At 39.2% G+C, this 19,583-nt stretch overlaps 1 protein-coding gene across 5 annotated transcripts in view; it reads right to left on the reverse strand.

The window, feature by feature from the left end:
- Positions 1 to 1,572: 1,572 nt before the first annotated feature.
- Positions 1,573 to 19,583, reverse strand: part of ADGRA1 (adhesion G protein-coupled receptor A1) — a 486,698-nt gene continuing 468,687 nt past the window's right edge. For 2 of the 5 annotated variants that reach the window (XM_075935211.2, XM_075935210.2), the window contains 2 exons: positions 14,104 to 14,199; positions 1,582 to 8,021 (listed from right to left, as the gene is read on the reverse strand). In XM_075935211.2, coding sequence (XP_075791326.1) covers positions 6,800 to 8,021; positions 14,104 to 14,199 — 1,318 coding nt within the window. In that variant the 3' untranslated portion in view covers positions 1,582 to 6,799. Of the gene's footprint in view, positions 8,022 to 14,103; positions 14,200 to 19,583 lie in introns of all 5 variants that reach the window. The other 3 variants (XM_075935215.2, XM_075935212.2, XM_075935213.2) reach the window with 3 other exon arrangements.

The raw sequence follows: 19,583 nt of genomic DNA on the forward strand, positions 1-19,583 counted from the left end.
AGAAAAGCCGCTCCACGTCTCCCTGGTCTGCTGAGGGGGGGAGGCGCTAGCTTCGCGTCTCCCTAGTCTGCTGGGGGGAAGCAGCTAGTGCGGGGTTGCCTCACCCCGTTTGTAAGTAGGAATCCGATGTAAGTCGGATCCATGTAACCCGGGGACTGCCTGTATTACCAAAAATGTGTATTATTCTAACAGAAAGGACAATGAAAATAGAAATAATAAAGTTTTATATTTGCATATATACTGGGACATCGGTGCAGATGCAACAAAAAGCTAGTAATTTTTTTGTATTTAGAGACCCCTTATAGTCTGAGGCCCTAAAATGTAGTTTCCTGAATGAAAGGAAAAAGAAGCTTAGCTCTGCACTGTGATGTAATCCTGTCAGTACAAAGGCCAGCACTGTGAAGTCAGTGCTGAAGTAAACACTGTGCCTGAGTTGGTGATGAAGCCTAATTCCTTTGCTGAAGAAATTTTTTTAGTATCCTCATCAGCAACAAAGAACCTTGGGTGCAGTCTTCTAACCAGAGTGGCACATTGGGGAACTTGAGAGAGAGAGAACAGAAATAAATAGAGGGACAAAATCCCTGTCTCCCCTCCTCAGGCTTCATATCTCTGTCTCCTTGCCTACCCAGTCTCAGTCTCCTACTCCAGCTCACTGTCCAAGTCTCTGTTTCTCTCCCTTCCAGTCTCTGACCATGGGATACACTCAAGTTCATCTAAAGAAGTAGGTTTTGCCCACGAAAGCTCATGACTCTATACATATATGTATTTGTTAGTCTCTGAAGGTATGTCTATACTAACCCCCTAGTTCGAACTGGGGGGGGGGGGGGGTAATGTAGTCATACAGAGTTGCAAATGAAGCCCGGGATTTGAATTTCCCGGGCTTCATTTGCATAAAGCCGGCCAGTTTTTTAAATGCCGGCTAGTTCGGACTCCGTGCCCCGTGGCTACACGCAGCACGGACTAGCTAGTTTGGATTAGGCTTCCTAATCTGAACTAGCTGTACACCTCTTTCCATGAGGCATACAGCATGTAGCCGCGCGGCACGGAGTCCGAACTAGCCGGCATTTAAAAATGGCGCCGGCTGGCTTTATGCAAATGAAGCCCGGGAAATTCAAATCCCGGGCTTCATTTGCAACTCCGTATGACTACATTATCCCCCCTAGTTCGAACTAGGGGGGTAGTGTAGACATACCCTGAGGGTGTGTTTAGACTACATTCCTCTTTTGAAAGAGGAATGCAAATAAGGGAAATAGAAAATGCAAATGAAGTGATGATTTACAAATCTTGCATTTTCATTTGCATAATCTCGTCCAATCGCTTTTTCAGAAGAGATACTAAAAAAAAAAAAAAAAAGCAGTCTAGATGGGGTTCTTTCGGAAAAAAATCCTTTTCTTTTTCAAAAGAACTCTGCAAACCTCATTTTTTCAAGAATAAGAGTTCTTTCAAAAATGGTTTTTTTTTCCCGAAAGAACCCTGTCTAGACTGCTTTTTCCCCCCAAAAAAATCTCTTCCAAAAAAGTGATCAGAAGAGATTATGCAAATGAAGTGTGAGATTTGTAATCAGTGCTTCATTTGCATTTTCAATTTCCCTCATTTGCATTCCTCTTTTGAAAAAGGAATGTAGTCTAGACACACTCTAAAGGTAAATCTACACTGCATCCTTAGCTCGAAATAAGCTACACAATTTGACCTACACAAATTGCATAACTTATTTTGAGTTAATTTTGAAATAGCTTATTTCATAATCTGGCGCTCTCTACACAGCGCCAAATTTTGAAATAAACTGCTATTCTGAAACGTCCCTTAATCTTAATGGAACGAGGTTTACAGGTATATTGGTATAGTGAGCCCATTATATTTCAAAATAACGTGCTTGTTTCAAAGATGCAGAATAGCTATTTTTGGGTACAGCAAGTATCCCGAAATAGTGCCACAGTATAGACGAACCCTAAGGTGCCATAGGACTACTTGTTGTTTTTAAAGTTACAGACTAACACTACTACTCCTCTGAGACTACTAAGACTAAGCAATACCTGAAGGATACAGTTAGAAAATTGAAGAACTAACCTTTGTGGCCTACTCTGGGAGGAAAAGAAAAGAGGATAATCTCAGATTTGCGAACTGTTCTCATTCCTAGATGAATGCACTATTTATGAAGGTTGCCTTACACTTCCTGTTATAATGCACTGCTTTAAATTGCTTGTAATTTTGCTGCACACTAACTAAGCTTGCTGAATTTTTCCAGGATGTCTGTCTGCCTCAGCCTGAATTTATTTATAAAATGTCACCCAAAACTCGTTCAGCCATTAACACCATAAAGCCAGAGAAAATTCTGGTGATCTTTTTATTGAACAGCTCTGGTTCACCCAAGCTTTGCATCAAAGAGTTGAAATTTGGCAGGAGGGTGGCCTTTGTGTCTAGGAATGGAGGGGTGTTACTGTCACTTGCTGGAAAAGGAGAATGAGACTGAGAAGGAGTAAGGGCAGGGATTGGAAACTGCCAAAGCTTGAAGGGCAAATCCTGACCTTTTCCATTGGACAGCAGAATGAGCTGCTTTAGCACTTTTATTTAATTTATGCTGTCTGCTTGGATTAGACCAATCCTGAGGACAATTCTTGGACTAGACCAATCCTAGTGTGTGGGTAGGTAGGAGCGAAGTTAGTCACTTTCCCCAGGAGCTGCAGTAATCTCTGCAGAGAAGAGAAGGAGGGAAGAGAAGAGGGGACCAAAATTTATCTCTGTGTTTTACACACTCAGATGTATACCTTGATAAGAGTGCAGCTGGCTCTCCAAAAGTAGGTGATTCTTGTCTACAATGCACACCAATAGCTTCTGTTGACATCTCATTCTTGAACTTGATTTTAAAAGTCTGCTTAGACTTATCTAGGCTCCCCAACTGATTCTCTGAAAGAAGGAACAGTCTTTACTGTGGATACAAAGCAGCATCGAGCACTAACAAGGCCTCCACAACAGTATCCCCAAGTGCTCAGGGAGTACAGCATTATGGATTCCTTCCAAGGGTCTGGACCAAAAGGTGCCAGTCATTGAGCAACTGTATGGATGAACCTCAGGGGATGTTTCCCTCATAATATACTTAGGCTTCTCTGGCCACATTGCTTTTCCAGACTGTTTATCTCCATCTGGGCTCTGGATGCTCCTGGACCAGGATCTGTTCCTGAGTCTTAAAGCAAAAGTTGCTTAGACATAATGGTGAAAATGACTGTGTGAACATATGGGAATAGCCCACATACATAATTTTCAAACATTCCTAATTTAGTTCCATATTGACTTTTTTCACATGAGATTGAGCAGGAATTCTTCATGCAAAGCTGCATGTGTGCCTTGATCCAAATCTTAAAAGAAAGCCACTTTCAGATGCCCAAAATTGAACTAATTAAAGCTGGAGGCTGTGTATGTACACAGAGTTAAGAATACATCTGTCATAAGAAACTGGATTAATACATTTGACCCCTGTTAATTACCTTTATTTAGAGTTCAGTATAAATGTGAATTGCCAACCTTGAAATGATCTGTCAGGCAGAGAATTTTTAAAAAGTTTATGCCTCTTGGATTATATCGTCATGGGAGTTACATAGAAAACATTAATTGCCCCACTGAATCATGGTCGATCTAGGTCATTATTCTATCTCAAACAGCGATGAATAAAACAGAACTTTAATTTTAACCCCTTATTGTCAGTTGCTTGTATCAGTCTCAGACAATGACCTTTAGGGCTGAAATTTTTCATGCTTAGTCCCAGACCAGGAAGTAATCTATAAAATCTGTTCAGGCACTTTGTGTTATTCATGCACAACTAAAACTAATATTAGTACTCAGGTGGATTACATGTGCATGTTGATAAAGGAATTTGTTAGTACAATATATCTGCTATATTATACATATTTCACAGGCTTTGTCTTTATGTCATAAGATATCAGGAAAAGTTATTATGATTCACTGACTCTAAGTGACCCCCCCCTCCAAAAAACAAAAACAAAAACAAAAAAAATGATCCCATTTGATTGGAAAAAAATTCAAAAGCACAGAAAGAATTTTGGTCGAATCTGATGTTATAAAACAATTTTAATTTATTTAATATCATGTTCTCCTACTCTGTAGTTATATATTTCTGAAAAAATAATATGCAGATTATTGCATAACACATCTTTTCCAAATTAGCCCCGAAATATTTACTGAATTCATGTTTTAACACAAGAAAGGTGTTTTCATATTTAACGTAATTTTCCAGAGAGATTTATCACATAAGTCTGTGGAAAGCAGCACCTATTTTACTTCTTTGTAAGCCATTACGGAGATCATACACAAGCCTCTTAGACAAAACAACACAGGTGACAGAAACACAAGCTAAATAAAGAACCTCACTGAGTGTTCTAGCAAAGTGAATATTTCACCTGGTCATATATGTGGAATATTTTGCATAATGTCTGCAGACCTTCTAGGATTACAGAACAGAAATGCACTGCTGAGACACAGAGAAGTGGTATTTAGCATTATGTCTATGCTTGCTTAGGGCTCACTGTCTATGTGAAATGAGAATAAAATAATATTAAAATGAAAATAATTATTAAACATAAAATAATGAATTATGCAAACAATGAAAAATACTGTATTTAGACAGTTCAAGCACATACAGCATATACATAATAAAGCATACTTTTTTAAACCCATCCAATCATTTAAAGAAGCTGTCCTGAAAAGGTTGTATACTGATTTAAAACTCACAACCACCTAGTGCATTCTTCCTGCTCACCTTTTAAAGACATACATAATATGAAATGGGTACATTACACTGCTGTAGTTTACAATATATATTTCAAATTTACAAAAATACAGAAAAACAAGATTTCTTGCACTCAGATACTGAGCATTAACCCTTTGAGTACTAATTCCCACCTGCAACACTGCAGAACACATTCATCTGAATTATGCACATTTATAACATTACAACAATTATAATTGTCATTTAAATGTACTCTGTTAGGAAATATATTCCTACATAATTTAAAAAAAGAGTATGGCTAATAAACTGCAGCTAGTAAATAAATGATGAATTGAAGCATGTAAGGATTTCTGCAAAATATACATTTTAAATTGATGCCCCATCAAGGGGCTTTTATTATTTGTTCTGTTCTCTATAGCAATGTCTCAGTTACCCAAGCCTGTGTTAGGATATGACAGACTTCTTGTTCATATGGCCATACAGCATTGTGCTTTGTCTTTTTATTTATGGAACCACTTTCTCCTTTCATTGCAGACATTTTTCTTCCAGCGCTATGTTTCTATTCACATTATATAACTCATTCTTATTTTGCAGCCTTTTTGTTTTAAAAAGTAGTTTCATTTGACATATGGATAATTATAATTCGGATCTGCCCTATGAGTTGATGTTTTGTGTCCAGACATTCATGGAAATATAAAAAACCTATTGCCAAAAGCCTTGTTAACAGAGAATGTTAGTGACCCTAAAATGCCCTACGGTCAAGCAGAATCAATGAACACAAGTAACTGCTTTTGAAGGTCAAATTTGCATTTAAGGATAAAGATAGTCTGAAATTTGCTGGGAGGGAAAGTGGCTTTCACATAAGATGTGAAATTAATAAATTAGTATCTAGAAAGTTATGTTTCTTGAAAATGATTAAACATTCTCTTTCCTAACAACTCTGGACTACGTTGCTCATATGATTAAATAGACGATATAGTATATACAGTCTGTCTGAACGAGAATAAGCTATTTTTAAGAAAATGACAGTAGTCCTCAAAGAGTTAATGATAAAATTGTTCTACCTAAACAGATGTTGAAAGGTTATTGTGAAACAGCTTACAGATTTGTTCAAAAGGCATACTTTACAAAGAAGTGTAAAATTTGTTGAGACAATTGCTATTACACTGCACAGTGTCACATACAATGAGTAGTGCATGCTCTGTAAAGACATTAGAGTGGACCCTTATCAAAGCTATCATATAACCTTATACAAAGGATTGTGCCACTTAAACTAGTGCAGTAGTGATTTTTTTTGTAGATTCATAATGCTCTAGATTAATACCAACAGGGTTTCCACCGCCTTTTACAATACTTGTTTTTACACATGTAACACTAGAAAACAGCAAATGGTATATCCTGACATATGTCATGCAAAATACAACCAATACAGCACCATATATGTAACAGACATTACCTAGTACTTCTCTCCAACAAGAAAAGAGACATAACAGAGACTGTACATTACATGATTTTACAGGCCATATGCTACAGAAGATCTTTAGAGGCAGTATCACTTTGTAGGTCTAAAAAGCTGTATTAATAATTTTATAAAATCCTGCTCCTCATTTTCACTATTATAACTTCTGATTAAAATCTATGACACAGTAATAATATTTTGCTACAAAAATAAATAAGTAAAAGATGCTGATATGTATATAAAAGAGTCTGAAGTTACCACAGAATTAAAAAAAAATAAAGTAATTAAAAGTGATGTATTTCTAAAGAAATACAGTTCTTTGTAACAAAAGGATATTGCCTCCTCTATTCAGTACTCTAGGCTTCCATTTCAAATGCTCTCCCAGAACAATTTTCTAACATTCTTTTAAAAATAACTTCGCTTTTAAAACTCTGCCGCTATTTCTCTCTTTTAGTCTCTTATTCAGAAAACAGAAATAAAGGCGGAAAACCTGTACAATTTGTTGATGTGCCACACAAACATATAATCTTATTCAGTTTAAAATAAAAATAAAACTGAAGATGATCTAAGTTGAAAAAGACAATATAATGGCCCATGAACTACACAGTAGTTTCATTCTTCCAAGGACCAGTTTTGATATTTCCTGTACTATCTGAACTGTATATCATGGCTTCATGTACATTTCCCTTGAGAAGTCCATTGTGATTAGTTGTATTAAATGGTAATGATTGTGTCCGGGGATGCATCTCAAAATGAGCTGTGTGGTGCACAGTGTCACTTTCTGGGATTTTAGCACAACTGTATATTACAGTACTTGCATCGCTACTTTCAGGCTGGTTGATAGTAGGATAGGCATCGCTTTTCGCACAGCAAGCTCGTCTGTGACCTGACTGACTATCATGAGTACTGTGTGGACTGTCTGTATGTGAACTGTGGATGCTGCCATCAATGCTTGAAGGAATATGGTAGGCATATTCTCTTTCTCCTGCAGATCTATGTCGACTGAAGTAACGTGGTTTAGTTCTGCTTTTCAGACATCTGTGAATGTGCATGTTGGGCCTGAAAGTTCCCTCATTATGCACGTGTATATGAGCTTCATCATCCAAAAGTTGATCACAGTGCATTTTTGCACAACAAGGTGTAACTGGTGAAAGGCAGTTAACATGGTTTTGAACAGCTTGTAGATTAGTAAGCTTGCAGTGACTAGCAGATGGATGATTAAAACCAGCTGCTTTGTTAGGACATGGTGACTCTTGAAGACAAGGTGCATGCACCTGCGTGTCCCCATTGACATTAACCTTTGGGCGGACATTAACTTGTACAGAATATGTGCTTCTTCTAGATGGGCAACACGACCACCAGCAATGCCATACATCATCTCGCTTTGCACAGTGATGGATAAGGATGAAAAGCCCCAGGGTCACACAAAATGCTCCATAGAGGCAGCTAAAGATCATATCTAAGAAATGTCCTTGAGATACAGCAAGTGCTCCAAAGGTCCAAGTGGCAGTAAACAAGAACAAAGTGAACGCTGCAGCTCGAAGCTGAGCCTTAAACGAGTGCTCGTTTTCTAACAACGAAGAAGAAATCATGGAGCATGTTGTCTGGGAAACTGATCCAGAATCTGTAATATGACTATGGCCCATTTCAGTACTTGCTAACCTTTGCTGATCTTCTGTCCTTTCTTTTAATTCATACTTGCGTTCTGGATGACGCTTCAATTGCACGTATGTGCAGAGAAAATAAACACAGGTGACCAGCACAATGAATGCAACTGGCCCATAAAATGCACCAAGGCTGGGTTCCCAAGCCATCCAACAGCTGTAAACAAAACAAAGAAATAAAAACAAAAAGTAAAAAATAAAAATAATTTTAAACTCAAATTTGACATAATGGACTTCTTATATGTAAATACATTGGTTTTGCTTTAACAGCATGTTATCCCGTTGATGTGTAAGAACAGCTCCCATTAATGTTGAAGGAAACTTTTGTGATGGGAGGGAGAGAATATGATAATTAAGGTTCATTATTCTGAGTCATCACCTTCAGCCCCATTAAACACGTATTTGAAGTGGACATTCATCAGCTTCACAAAAAAACTTGCCCAAATGCAGAGAGACTTATCTTCCTTTCCAAGTGCAAATAGATGGACATCATACCAAAAGGACGGAAGGTGAAAATCCATTACAATTTACATACTACACAGACTACAGTGAGAAACTGCCACATGCTCTTAAAGAAACTACAAAATCATCTGATCCGCATCCTGTACAGCATACAGAAAAAGATCAAGAAAGAGCTCTCAAATCCACAGACTCTCTTACAAAACCAACCTCCAACACAATCTTCTACATGGCTGAACTTGAGTAACACAAGACAAGCCATTTACAACACACATTTTTCTTCTCTATAGAAAAAAAGGACACTAAACTATCCAAACTTCTACATGCCACAAGGGCCCACAACAGTGGCATTTCAAGCTCATCCAACAATATTACTAATTTTTCCAGCTATACACTTAGCCCAATAGAACAGTCTGCCCTATCCTAGGAACTCTCTTTCTACCCCATCATCTTCCCCATACAAGATACAGTTCTGTGGTGACCTAAAAGCCTACTTTTGCCATCTCTGACTTAGGGAATGTTTCCACCAGTCCCCTGAACAACACACTGACCAACAGATGCCATCCTACTAATGCCACGGAAAGTAGGATTCTACATGGACTCTGCTTGATGGTTGCAACCATCTGGACTTCTACATAGTGCTACCCCCAATTTGTGCACAGGCTGAGATTGTGGACAAGCAGTATCACTTGCCCCATAACCTCAGCCATGCAGAATGCTACACCATCTACATGCTCAAACAAAACAGTGACATTATAATTTAAAAAGCTGATAAAGAAGTTGCCCTAGTCATCATGAATAGGTCAGATTATGAACAGGAAGCTGTTAGACAACTCTCCAACATTCATTCTACAGGCCGCTATCCTCTGATCCCACTGAGGAGTATCAAAAGAAACTACACCATCTACTCAAGAAACTACCAGTGGAAGCACAGGAACAAATTCTCAGATATACATCTTGGGAGCACATACCACGGATAGTCTATCTGCTACCCAAGATCCATAAACCTGGAAGTCTGGGATAACCCATCATCTTTGGCTTTGGAGTCTTACTATATTGACTCCCTCCTCAGGTCCTATGCTCCCAATGCTCCCAGCTACCTTCAAGACAGCACTGACTTCCTGAGGAAACTATAATCCATTGGTGATCTTTCCCCTCTCCCCCCCAAAAAAACAATTCTAGCCACTATAGATGTAGAAGCTCTTTACATGAACATTTCACATAAAGATGGACTACAAGCCATCAGGAACTATATATCCAATGATGCCACAGCACAAATGGTTTCTGAATTTTGTGCTTTTGTTCTCAACCACACCCATTTCAGCTTTGGGGATGATTTATATCTTCAAGTCAGAGGCACTGCCATGGATACCCACATGACCCTACAGTATGCCAACATTTTTGTGGCTGACTTAGAACAACACTTTCTCCACTCCTATCTCCAAGTGCCTCTCCTCTATTTACACTACATGGATGACATCTTCATCATCTGGACCATGGGAAGGAGGCCCTTGAAGAATTCTATCGAGATTTCAATAATTTCTACCTCACCAATCAATTCAGCCTGGAACAGTCCACTCAGGAGATCCACTTCCTGGATACTACAGTAGAAATAACTGATGTTTACATAAACACCACTCTATACTGGTAACCTACTGACCACTATATTTACTTACACACCTCCAGCTTTCATGCAAATCACATCACATGATCCAGTGTCTAGTCAGTGTCTAAAATACAGCAACATTTGCTCCAGTCTCTCAGACAAAGACAAATACCTATGGGATCTATATCAAGCATTGTTAAAACTACAATACCCATTTGGAGAAGTGAAGAAACAGATTGATAAAGCCAGGTGAATACTTAGAAGTCACCTACAACATGAAAGACCCAACAAATAAAGCAGCAGAACACCTCTACCCATTACCTTCAGCCCCCAACTAAAACATTTCCTTCCTATCACCAAGGATCTACAATCCATCAGCGATGATGATCCCTTGCTCTCACACACCTTGAGAGGCAGGCCAGTCCTCACTTGCAGGCAGCCCCCACAACCTGAGGCAAATACTCACCATCAACTTCACACCTCACAACAGAAACACTAATCCAAGAACCTATCCCTGCAACAAACCCCATTGCCAAATCTGTCCACACATCTACCCTAGTGACACCCTCACAGAACTGAACCACATCAGCTATACCATCAAAAGGCTCATTCACTAATAATACTATTGTGTTGTACTCTCTGGGGGGAGGGAGAAGGGATTCAGGACAGTGGGATGGGGAGGGTGTGATATGACAATACCTAGAAGAAATTTAAGTGTGGGGTGGAGTGTAGGAGTCAAAGTTTGGGGATGTGGGGGTTCAGAAGTAAGGGCAGAGAGTGAAGGGTGCTCAGGGCAGGGAGGATGTGGGAGGTGCAGGAGTCAGGACTGGGGTTGTGATGGGTACATGAGTCATGGTTGGGGGCATGAGGAGGGGCTCAGGGCAGGGAACTGCAGGTATGGAGGGCTCAGAGTAGAGAGCATATGGAGTGCAGGAGTCAGGGCAGGGAACAGGCAGAGAAACATTAAATAAGATGTTGTACATCTGATGTAAAGTGAAACTTTTCCCCAGTAGAATATTGTCTCAGGATGCTGTTATTTCAAGTGGAATCTCATCATGGATCACTTCAAAAATCAGTTCCTCAGTTCTATGAAAAATGTTACTGCATCTCTTAATGCAATCATTTTTTGTATTAACATTATTAATAATTTATCAGGCACATAACCCACTGTGCTGTCGTTCAATTTGTACTTTTCCTAGATAATTTTATTACCATCCCTCACCTGCTTTCCCGTTCTTTCACGGATTGTGATATCTGGTATTGATTGTCTGTGATTAAAGTGATTACAGAAGTACAACCTCTGTAATTGTGCCAAAATAGAAAATGTCTCACAGATCTATGAGGATAAATAATCAAGTATTTAATATGTTGTTGATTATAGTGATTGTCTAATTATATATGTTTGAATAAATATGTTTTGAATATATGACAGGGATGGTCTGAGTAGGTACCTATGGTCTCTACAAATTTACCATAAGCTGAACCTCTCTAGACCATCACTCTCTGGTCTGGCAACGTCCATGGTCCAACATGATTTTAGTTAGCCGATGTCCACTTATCATGGGTGTGGTCAAGTTTCCCGCATCCCACAGAGTTGGTTTATAGCCACCATGCCTGCCTTTCAGTATTCTGGGCTGCTATTTTCCTCTATTTTACCCCAAAATGTCTTCTAAGAGCCCAGTAAGCAATGGAAGTGTGGATAATGCTGCTTAACAATAATGATTTCCTATGGTTCAGCAAACTTTCTGGTTTGACACTAGTCAGCTCCTGAGGATTCCAAACTAGAGAAGTTCAACCTATATCAGAATTACAAATTAATTCTCTATGAAAATGATTTTGATGGGTTAAATATTTAATTATTAGCCCTTTCACTTTATTTCCAGACAACTCTATTTCCACTCTTTCCATGGCCGGTTTGAGATGTATCAAGACGTATTTTCAAAACATTATAGCATTAATTGAAACTGAAGCCCTTCCAAGAATCAGTAATCCTGTATTGACACAATGGATTGAAACATCCATTAGTGCACTGATCACTGGCATAATGAATCATCTCCATGCAATCAGTTTCCAAGCCTCTTACTGTTCAGGCACCTTAGATACTAATGTTGGGTCAAAACTACAAAACAAAATTGCTGAACTGGTTCTGGTTGCTGAAAACCCAAGAATGCTTTAAAGGCAAAAACTATGGACAAGGATTTTTAAAAATAATGTTGTTGATATTACATTAAAGATTATAGTTTACAAAGAATAGTCTTTATCTCCTCTTAAGGGTGGGGGCTAAAAGTGTCAATAGCACTGCTTTAAAAATGCCATGCACTAGATATTTTGTAGTAGTCATGATACTAAGCAAAATGTGCAGGGCCACCAGAAAGGTGCATGTATATGGCGAGTTCTGGTAAGCTCAGTGAACTGTGGTACTTATTCATCTTATACCAGCTGGTGTCAAAGGGGGTGACCTTTCATCATTGTCCACTTTAGGGACTCTCTAATGAGAGTCAGACAGCACTGTGAATGGTTGTCGCATGGAGTGCAAGGACTAAGAAGGGTCATGGCGAACTGTCACATCTCACCCTGCACAAACTCAAGCAGAACTAGTTACAGTCTGGTCACACTAGTTTGAATAGGAGAATACATGGTAGATCAAACAGTAGGGCTGTGTCTACATTGGCATCCTTTTCCGGAAAAGGGATGCTAATGACACACTTCGGAATTGCAAATCCGCGGGGGATTTAAATATCCCCCGTGGCATTTGCATTTACATGGCTGCCACTTTTTTCCGGCTTGGGGTTTTTGCCAGAGAAAAGTGCCAGTGTAGACCACTGGAAAATAAGCCCTTTTCCGGAAGATCCCTTATTCCTACTTGAAAGGAATAGGGAAAGGGCTTATTTTCCAGAGAATCGCGTCTACACTGGCGCTTTTCTCCGGCAAAAATCCCGGGCCGGAAAAAAGCGGCAGCCATGTAAATGCAAATGCCACGGGGGATATTTAAATCCCTGCGGATTTAAAATTCTGAAGTGTCTCATTAGCATCCTGTGACGGAGAGGGTCCGCCCCCTCCCTTGGAGGCGACCCTGCCCCGCACTAAACCCGTGGTCGCCCTGGCCGGCCTCAGGAGGACGCCCACCTGAGGGGCACATGAGCCATATGTTCGGCCGCCGCCGCTCAGCTGGGCGGCGGTGCCAGGGATTCCACGTCGGCCACGGGCTGGGGGGAGAGGGGCCAGGAGGCGGAGCCCGGGTGCGCGGCGGGTGACGTAACCACGTCGGCGCGCCAGGGGCGGGGATTTCAAAATGCTGGCGGCCGCCGGCAGGAGGGAGGGAGAGGGAGAGCGGAGCGGGGGGGGGAACAGAGCGGAGGAGCAAGGGAAAGAGCGGAGCAGGGGAGTGAGAGGAGCACAGGGCGTAGAGGCAGGCGCTGGGGGGTAGACGCCGGGCACCCCAGGTGAGCCAAGGCTGGGAGCGCGGCAGCAAGCGGCGCCGCAAGGCGGGTAAGGAGGCCCGCGAAAGGGGGGGTAGGAAGTAGCCCAGGGCAGGGCAAGGAGCCGGCGTGCTGGTGGGTTGCGGGCCAGCACCCCCCCAGTAGGGCAGGATTAATCGATCCTGACCCTAGGGCCCTGGGCTGGGGTCCGGGAGTGAGGGAGGGCCCGGACCCCGCTATCCCCCCCCCCCGCCGGTAAGGACAATTGGAACCGCCGTTTCCCCGGAGCGGCAGCGACAGAACGGGGACTTTGGGAGTTGGACAGGGATGGCAGGGGCCACCTTGTCACACATCCCTTTTCCGGAAAGGGATGCCAATGTAGACACAGCCCAGAGGTATATTCAGGATTTTGCTGCTTCTAATAGGCTGCTGTAGTCCTTTTTCTACAACACATGCAACAACGTGATTACAGTGAGTGTAGCAATAACAAGTCTCTTCTTATTTGCACAGATGTACAGCAAATGTAACTCCTCTTATATCAGTAGAGTCAAACTGGTATGAAACTGATGGTAAGCGAGCAAAGCATCAGACCCTTAACAAAAGCAATGATCTTTCACAGCCATTATTCCATGCAAGCTAATATGGAATTTTATCTAAAACTTTATGTTTCTGTCCTTTATAAAGGCAGTAACATTTATCAGCATCTGATAGAGACATAGTACTTATTTCTGAGAGCATTTCATTATAATACTTACTATGGGGCATTGCCGTCAATTCCATAATTATTGATGTTGGTCGCTGCTGTGATCCCACATATAATAAAAGGAACACCTCCACTAATTAGATAAAATCTGTCAAGAGATAACAATTGATACTTTAATTTTCTGTTTTTAAACAGTTTTTCTTCTTTAATGTTTTGTAAAAGATAACAACACACAATATAGTCTGAAACATTAAATATCAAAAAGATAAGATCAGACACATCAAGAAAATAAAACAGTTTTGAAAACCCTGAAAGCCCTACATGAAGCAAACAGCAGAGGGCTAATGTTTACATCAATCTATTTCAATATTGCCTCACAATCTCTTGACTTGTAGTTTCGATATATATAATTATACTCAAAAACACGAGAAAGTTACTATAATATCTCAAATAATAATTTATTCCTCCCACTTAAACATTTTTGCTTTATATACATAAAATATAAAAAGCACTATAATTGTAGAAAGCATAGCCAAGACAGCTGTTTATAGTCTATATCCAACCTACATTTTCTCAGCAGCTTCTGTTCTACAGAGCTGGAATCACAATATAGCTTCCTGGCTGAAACTATGAAATGGAGTTCAGGTAGGGGAAGGAGGGAAAAGGTGGTTCATTTGGGCAGAGCTTGCCCTCCATACAAGGAATCCCTTCCCCCTAATGTACAGCAATCAGGATGCTAAAATTTTCTTCTGCCTACTTCTCACTAGTGAAGGATGGTGGGACAGCACCCTTACTAACAATTTAATGTCCTCATCCTGCATCTGTTTTCATGGAGATAAATCTCAAAGTCCCTGACCAAGCCCTCACAAAAAAATCTAGAAAAAAAAGTAGGTTTTTATCCTTCTTTGGCTACTTGTATTACAAGATTGGAACACATCATTTCACACCCATTTAACTGGTTAAACACCACTTTACTTGGAACTTAATTAATCCCAATAAGAGGAATTAATACTAACACTCACAGTTAAGCAGCAGTCATTATCATTCACTATCATTAGGCTAAATCAAATTCATAGCTGTCCCTTTGAAGCAGCCATCCAGCCAGATTTATTATGTTCAAATTCATCAGAATGTACTGCAATATTATTGTACATTTGTACAGCACCTTTCCTTCCAAAGCAAACAGCAAATTATGCATATAATGCAGCACTGAATTGCTGTGACCTCTGAGATAGAAAGCAACAGCCAACTGGTACACAGGAGACTGCAGAATTGTTGTCATGGTGGAAAGGAATTTTATTTAGTGGACCAAGGAGAAAACTCTAATTTTACAGACAGTGTTAGGCTTTTTAACATCCACTCAGAAAACTTTAGTTTGTAGAGTGTTTGAAAAATCCACACTGTAAACTCCAGTGAATTCCCTTTGTTTATATTTAGGAGGAAGGGTTGAAATAACTCTGCCTAGGTTTGAACCTGTAGACTACAGGGGCATTAAATAATTCAAACTACAAAAACAAGTCCATCCTGCAGATCCTAAAAGCTCTGTTGCTACTGTGTAGATCTTCTCACTCATCTCCAAGTTAAACCAGATTTTCTCTGTGCAGAAACAATTCCTTTCTTTTCCATCACTTCTGCACTGTGGAAAGGGGTTGTTTTTTTTCCTCTACACAATACCTCATGCTCCTTCGAACAAAAGGGAACCTTTTTCTCATACAGTATGTTATTGTGTAAGTTTCTGATCTGAGATCAGAGTCAGGTCCCTATATTTTCCAAAGCCATTTGCAAACATTAAATAATATCAAAGTCATTGTAAAATAGTACTTGTATACACTGGAGAAACAGAGGTACAGCAGGTGGAAGTGATTGCCCCAAGATCACGCAATAGGCTCATCAGAACCAGAGTATGAATCAGTTTCTTTTGATTTCCAGATCCAAAATTAGCAGTCATAAACAGAACAATCTCACAGCAAAGCCTATAGCACATTTTGCCCTAAAGTTCCAAGTTGTTAACAAAAACAAACAAACAAACAAACAAAACACCTAACAGAAAATCATCCTGTATATGCCTGAAAAAAAACTTTGAGCTTTTACAACTAACACACATTTCCTTCAAACTTGGCTCAGCTAGACCTCAAAGACTGCTTCAAAATAAGCCAAGTCCATTCAGCCATTGCTGCTTTATAATCATGCAGTCTTTCTGTGATCTGAGCAGATAGGACAAATATAATATAATTAATCTATTTTACACACACACGATTCAAAACTGGATGAATGAAGTTTTCAATTTTTAAATGACTCTGGTAGAGACAAAACATGAAAAATTTCAGATCAATATGCCTGAAAAAATTATAAGAAACAAAAATAGAAATGTACAGAACTGTATGGAAAAATCATATTTCAACCTTATGTACAGTAGTTACAAAAATATCACTACATTACATTCTATAATCTCACTTTCTATCTATGCACACATTTCTTCTAGGATGAATATACTCTCACAGACTGTATATCCTTAAATCCTATAAACTCTACTATTGTATATTTTGTACACTATAAAATATTAATCTCTTTTAGGTTTTTAAAAGAAATATTTCATATAGGGGGTAACTGTGCTGTCTTCTGATAATTCTCAGATGACCTGGAAGCAGTTACCAATAGGATGCTCCAAAAAAGTGGTAATATCCAACCAAATGTCTCTCTTGTCTCTGCTAGAAGCAGGACAATATATTTTAGAAGTGACATAAGTTGAAGTCAAATGCTTTCTGCACTCGAGGTTCACTGTACAGATATCTATCACAGTACGGTGCCTGCCCCATCTCATTGCTATTTTTTTTTAAAACCCAGAGGCTAGAAATGATATTATTCAAATGATTCTTCAACTGTAGTTTCAGGCCTCCTCAGGGATAGGAAATGCCAAAAGATATGCCATGAAGAAATGAAACTGGGTAAAGATGAATGGCACAAAGCAAAAGGAAGACAAAAATATGGACTAATGGGAGTTAAGGTATAAGAGCTAGGTTATATGCACTTTGGAGCAGGAATCACATATTCTTATTAATGTGCACAGAACATTAGGAGTATGTAAAGATTATATAAATCAACAGACAACAAGTATTGGACGGTTGAACAAAGAGGAAGAGACATTGTTCAGGATAGAAGAATATAACGAGCAGTTTAAGAAATTTGGACAATTTATAATTAGGTCTATGAAATATTAGAAGAGTCTGCCAAAAGAAGTGGATGACGGCTCATTATTTGAGTAATTAAAAGTGACTGGACAAAACCCTGGAGTAAATACTGCTGGGGACAATTTGGCAAGAGACTGGACTATGTGATGTAATATTTTTTTCAATCATTTGATATTATGTAATGTTTTATTATTAAAAGGAGAAAACTTATAAATGAAAATAATTTCCAAGAAGAACCCAAAACAGAAGTGACAAAGTAGAGGAATAAAAATACAAAGTAATGAATAAAAAAAGCGAGGGAAAAGGTTGATAATAATTAGTAACATTTAGTACTTACAGAGCACCTTTCATCTGAGGAAATTAAAGTGTGTGATAACATTAATTGATTTAACCTTACAAACCCCCTGTGCAGTCGATAAGCATTATTAACTTTGTCATGCTGATGAGAAAACTACCTAAGAGAGATAATGTGGTTTGTCCAAGATCACACAGAAAATCTCTCATAGCACCAGACCTCTTTATACCATGGCTTCAAATACAAGGCTGTCTTTCCATGTTAGAGTAAAATGAAGGGAATAGGTCACAACATGCCATCCAGGAAACAGAACGAGCAGAGCATATAACTGTTTTATATATTATGCTGGATTTAATTTTAACATCTTCATGAGAATGCTCAATAATGGTCAGAAAATTTTGAGCTACTCCAATGCCACAGTGATAACTGATACACAGACAGAATACTATAGATAGATAACGGAGCTGTGGTAGCTATCCCATGGTTATAAACTTGATTTGTATATTTCTCCCAGAACAAACCAATCTCCCTGAAATTTTTCAGGCTACAACTCATCTCATGATAAGAGTTTTTCCAGGAAATGTAGTAAAAAATGTAGAAAAGGAGTTTAAAAAGTGATGGCATTTTGAAAATGGATCTATTCTTCAAATTAAAAGTATCCAATTTTTGCATTATCAAGTCCCCAAAATGTCTTAGCCTACAAATACCAAGTTAATTTTGTTTTGTTGGCCTTGCTAAAAGGAAACGCCCATCAGTAGAGTGCCTACACTACGAAGCCTGTTATTTCAAAATAACAGGTTGGTTATTTTGAAGTAATAACTCCTACTTTCCACGAGGAATAGCGCTTATTTTGAAATAGTTATTTCAAAGTAACAGTAACTCCACTTCTGCTATTTTGAAATAACTACTCCCCAGAGTCAAAGTAATTACTCCCTAGTGCTTCCTGGGGTTCTAAGTTGAGGTAGTGCGTCCACATTAACAGAGCTTGCTTTGGACTAATTTTGAAGCTTCTCTGTAGAGTGCACATGCTAATTTGAAATAATTAATTCAGAAGATATTATTTCTAAATAAGTTATTTCAAAATAATTTCCTAGTGTAGAAATGTCCTGAGAGTCATTCTTACTACACTCGATTATAAAGGAAAAAGTGCAACATGAATATTTTAGCTTAAGAGATACACACTCTTTAGGTAACTCATTTCACTTCAAAAATATATTTTTCTCTCCAGTTCTGATAAATCAGAGTTCTATTTCCAGCTTGCTGGAAATTTTTAGCATTAAATTGAATCATATTGCTAAATGACAGAAGCTATGCTGCTCTTAGCTTATCAAATGTTGTCAAATAACCTATTAGAGTGTTCTAAGGTTTTAAAATCTTTGTGAAAAAACAAAACTAATATCCTAAGCTTGTCCATGTTTTCTGAATAAATTAATAGCCTATACTCTGGTCTATCAAGCCAGCAAGAATTGTGTTCTTTTTAATATTTTCAAACTGAATAAATATCATCTTGCCACCAAAACATTTCTTATGACAATAGTATTGACAACTGTGGACCAAAGATCCGGGAAATACAGTGGTTTTGAATCTAAACCGCAGACCACTAGGTTAACGCTTCCTTGTTCAGTGAGGTATTATTTCAACTGCAACTCCTACACTAGCTGGGGTAATTCACTTTAGGGAGTTCAGCTTTAGCTTCTGCCATTGTCCCTCCCAATGCAAGCGGCCTGATGTGAGAATCAGAATCCACACATACCCAGTCTCCCCGGTTAAGTTCCTTCCATGGCCAATGCTCCATACAGGGTCTGCTATGGTTTTTTGAAGGCTTTCTGCTGCCTGTGCCTGTGCGGCATTGTCTGAGCCAGCACAGGGAATCAGCCCAGAAAAAAAATGTTCATCAAACTATAATGCAATTAATAACTCCAAATATCTTTGAACTACCGTTACTCCTCATTGCAGGAGGAGTAACGGTAGTTTGAATTAGGAGCTTTAATTCGAACTACCTAGTCCGTGCTGCGTGTAGCCGCGGGCAGGTAGTTCGAACTACGGGGC

This window comes from Pelodiscus sinensis, chromosome 8 (assembly GCF_052426305.1).
Source record: "Pelodiscus sinensis isolate ZL-2025 chromosome 8, ASM5242630v1, whole genome shotgun sequence".
NCBI classification, from domain to species: Eukaryota; Metazoa; Chordata; order Testudines; family Trionychidae; genus Pelodiscus; species Pelodiscus sinensis.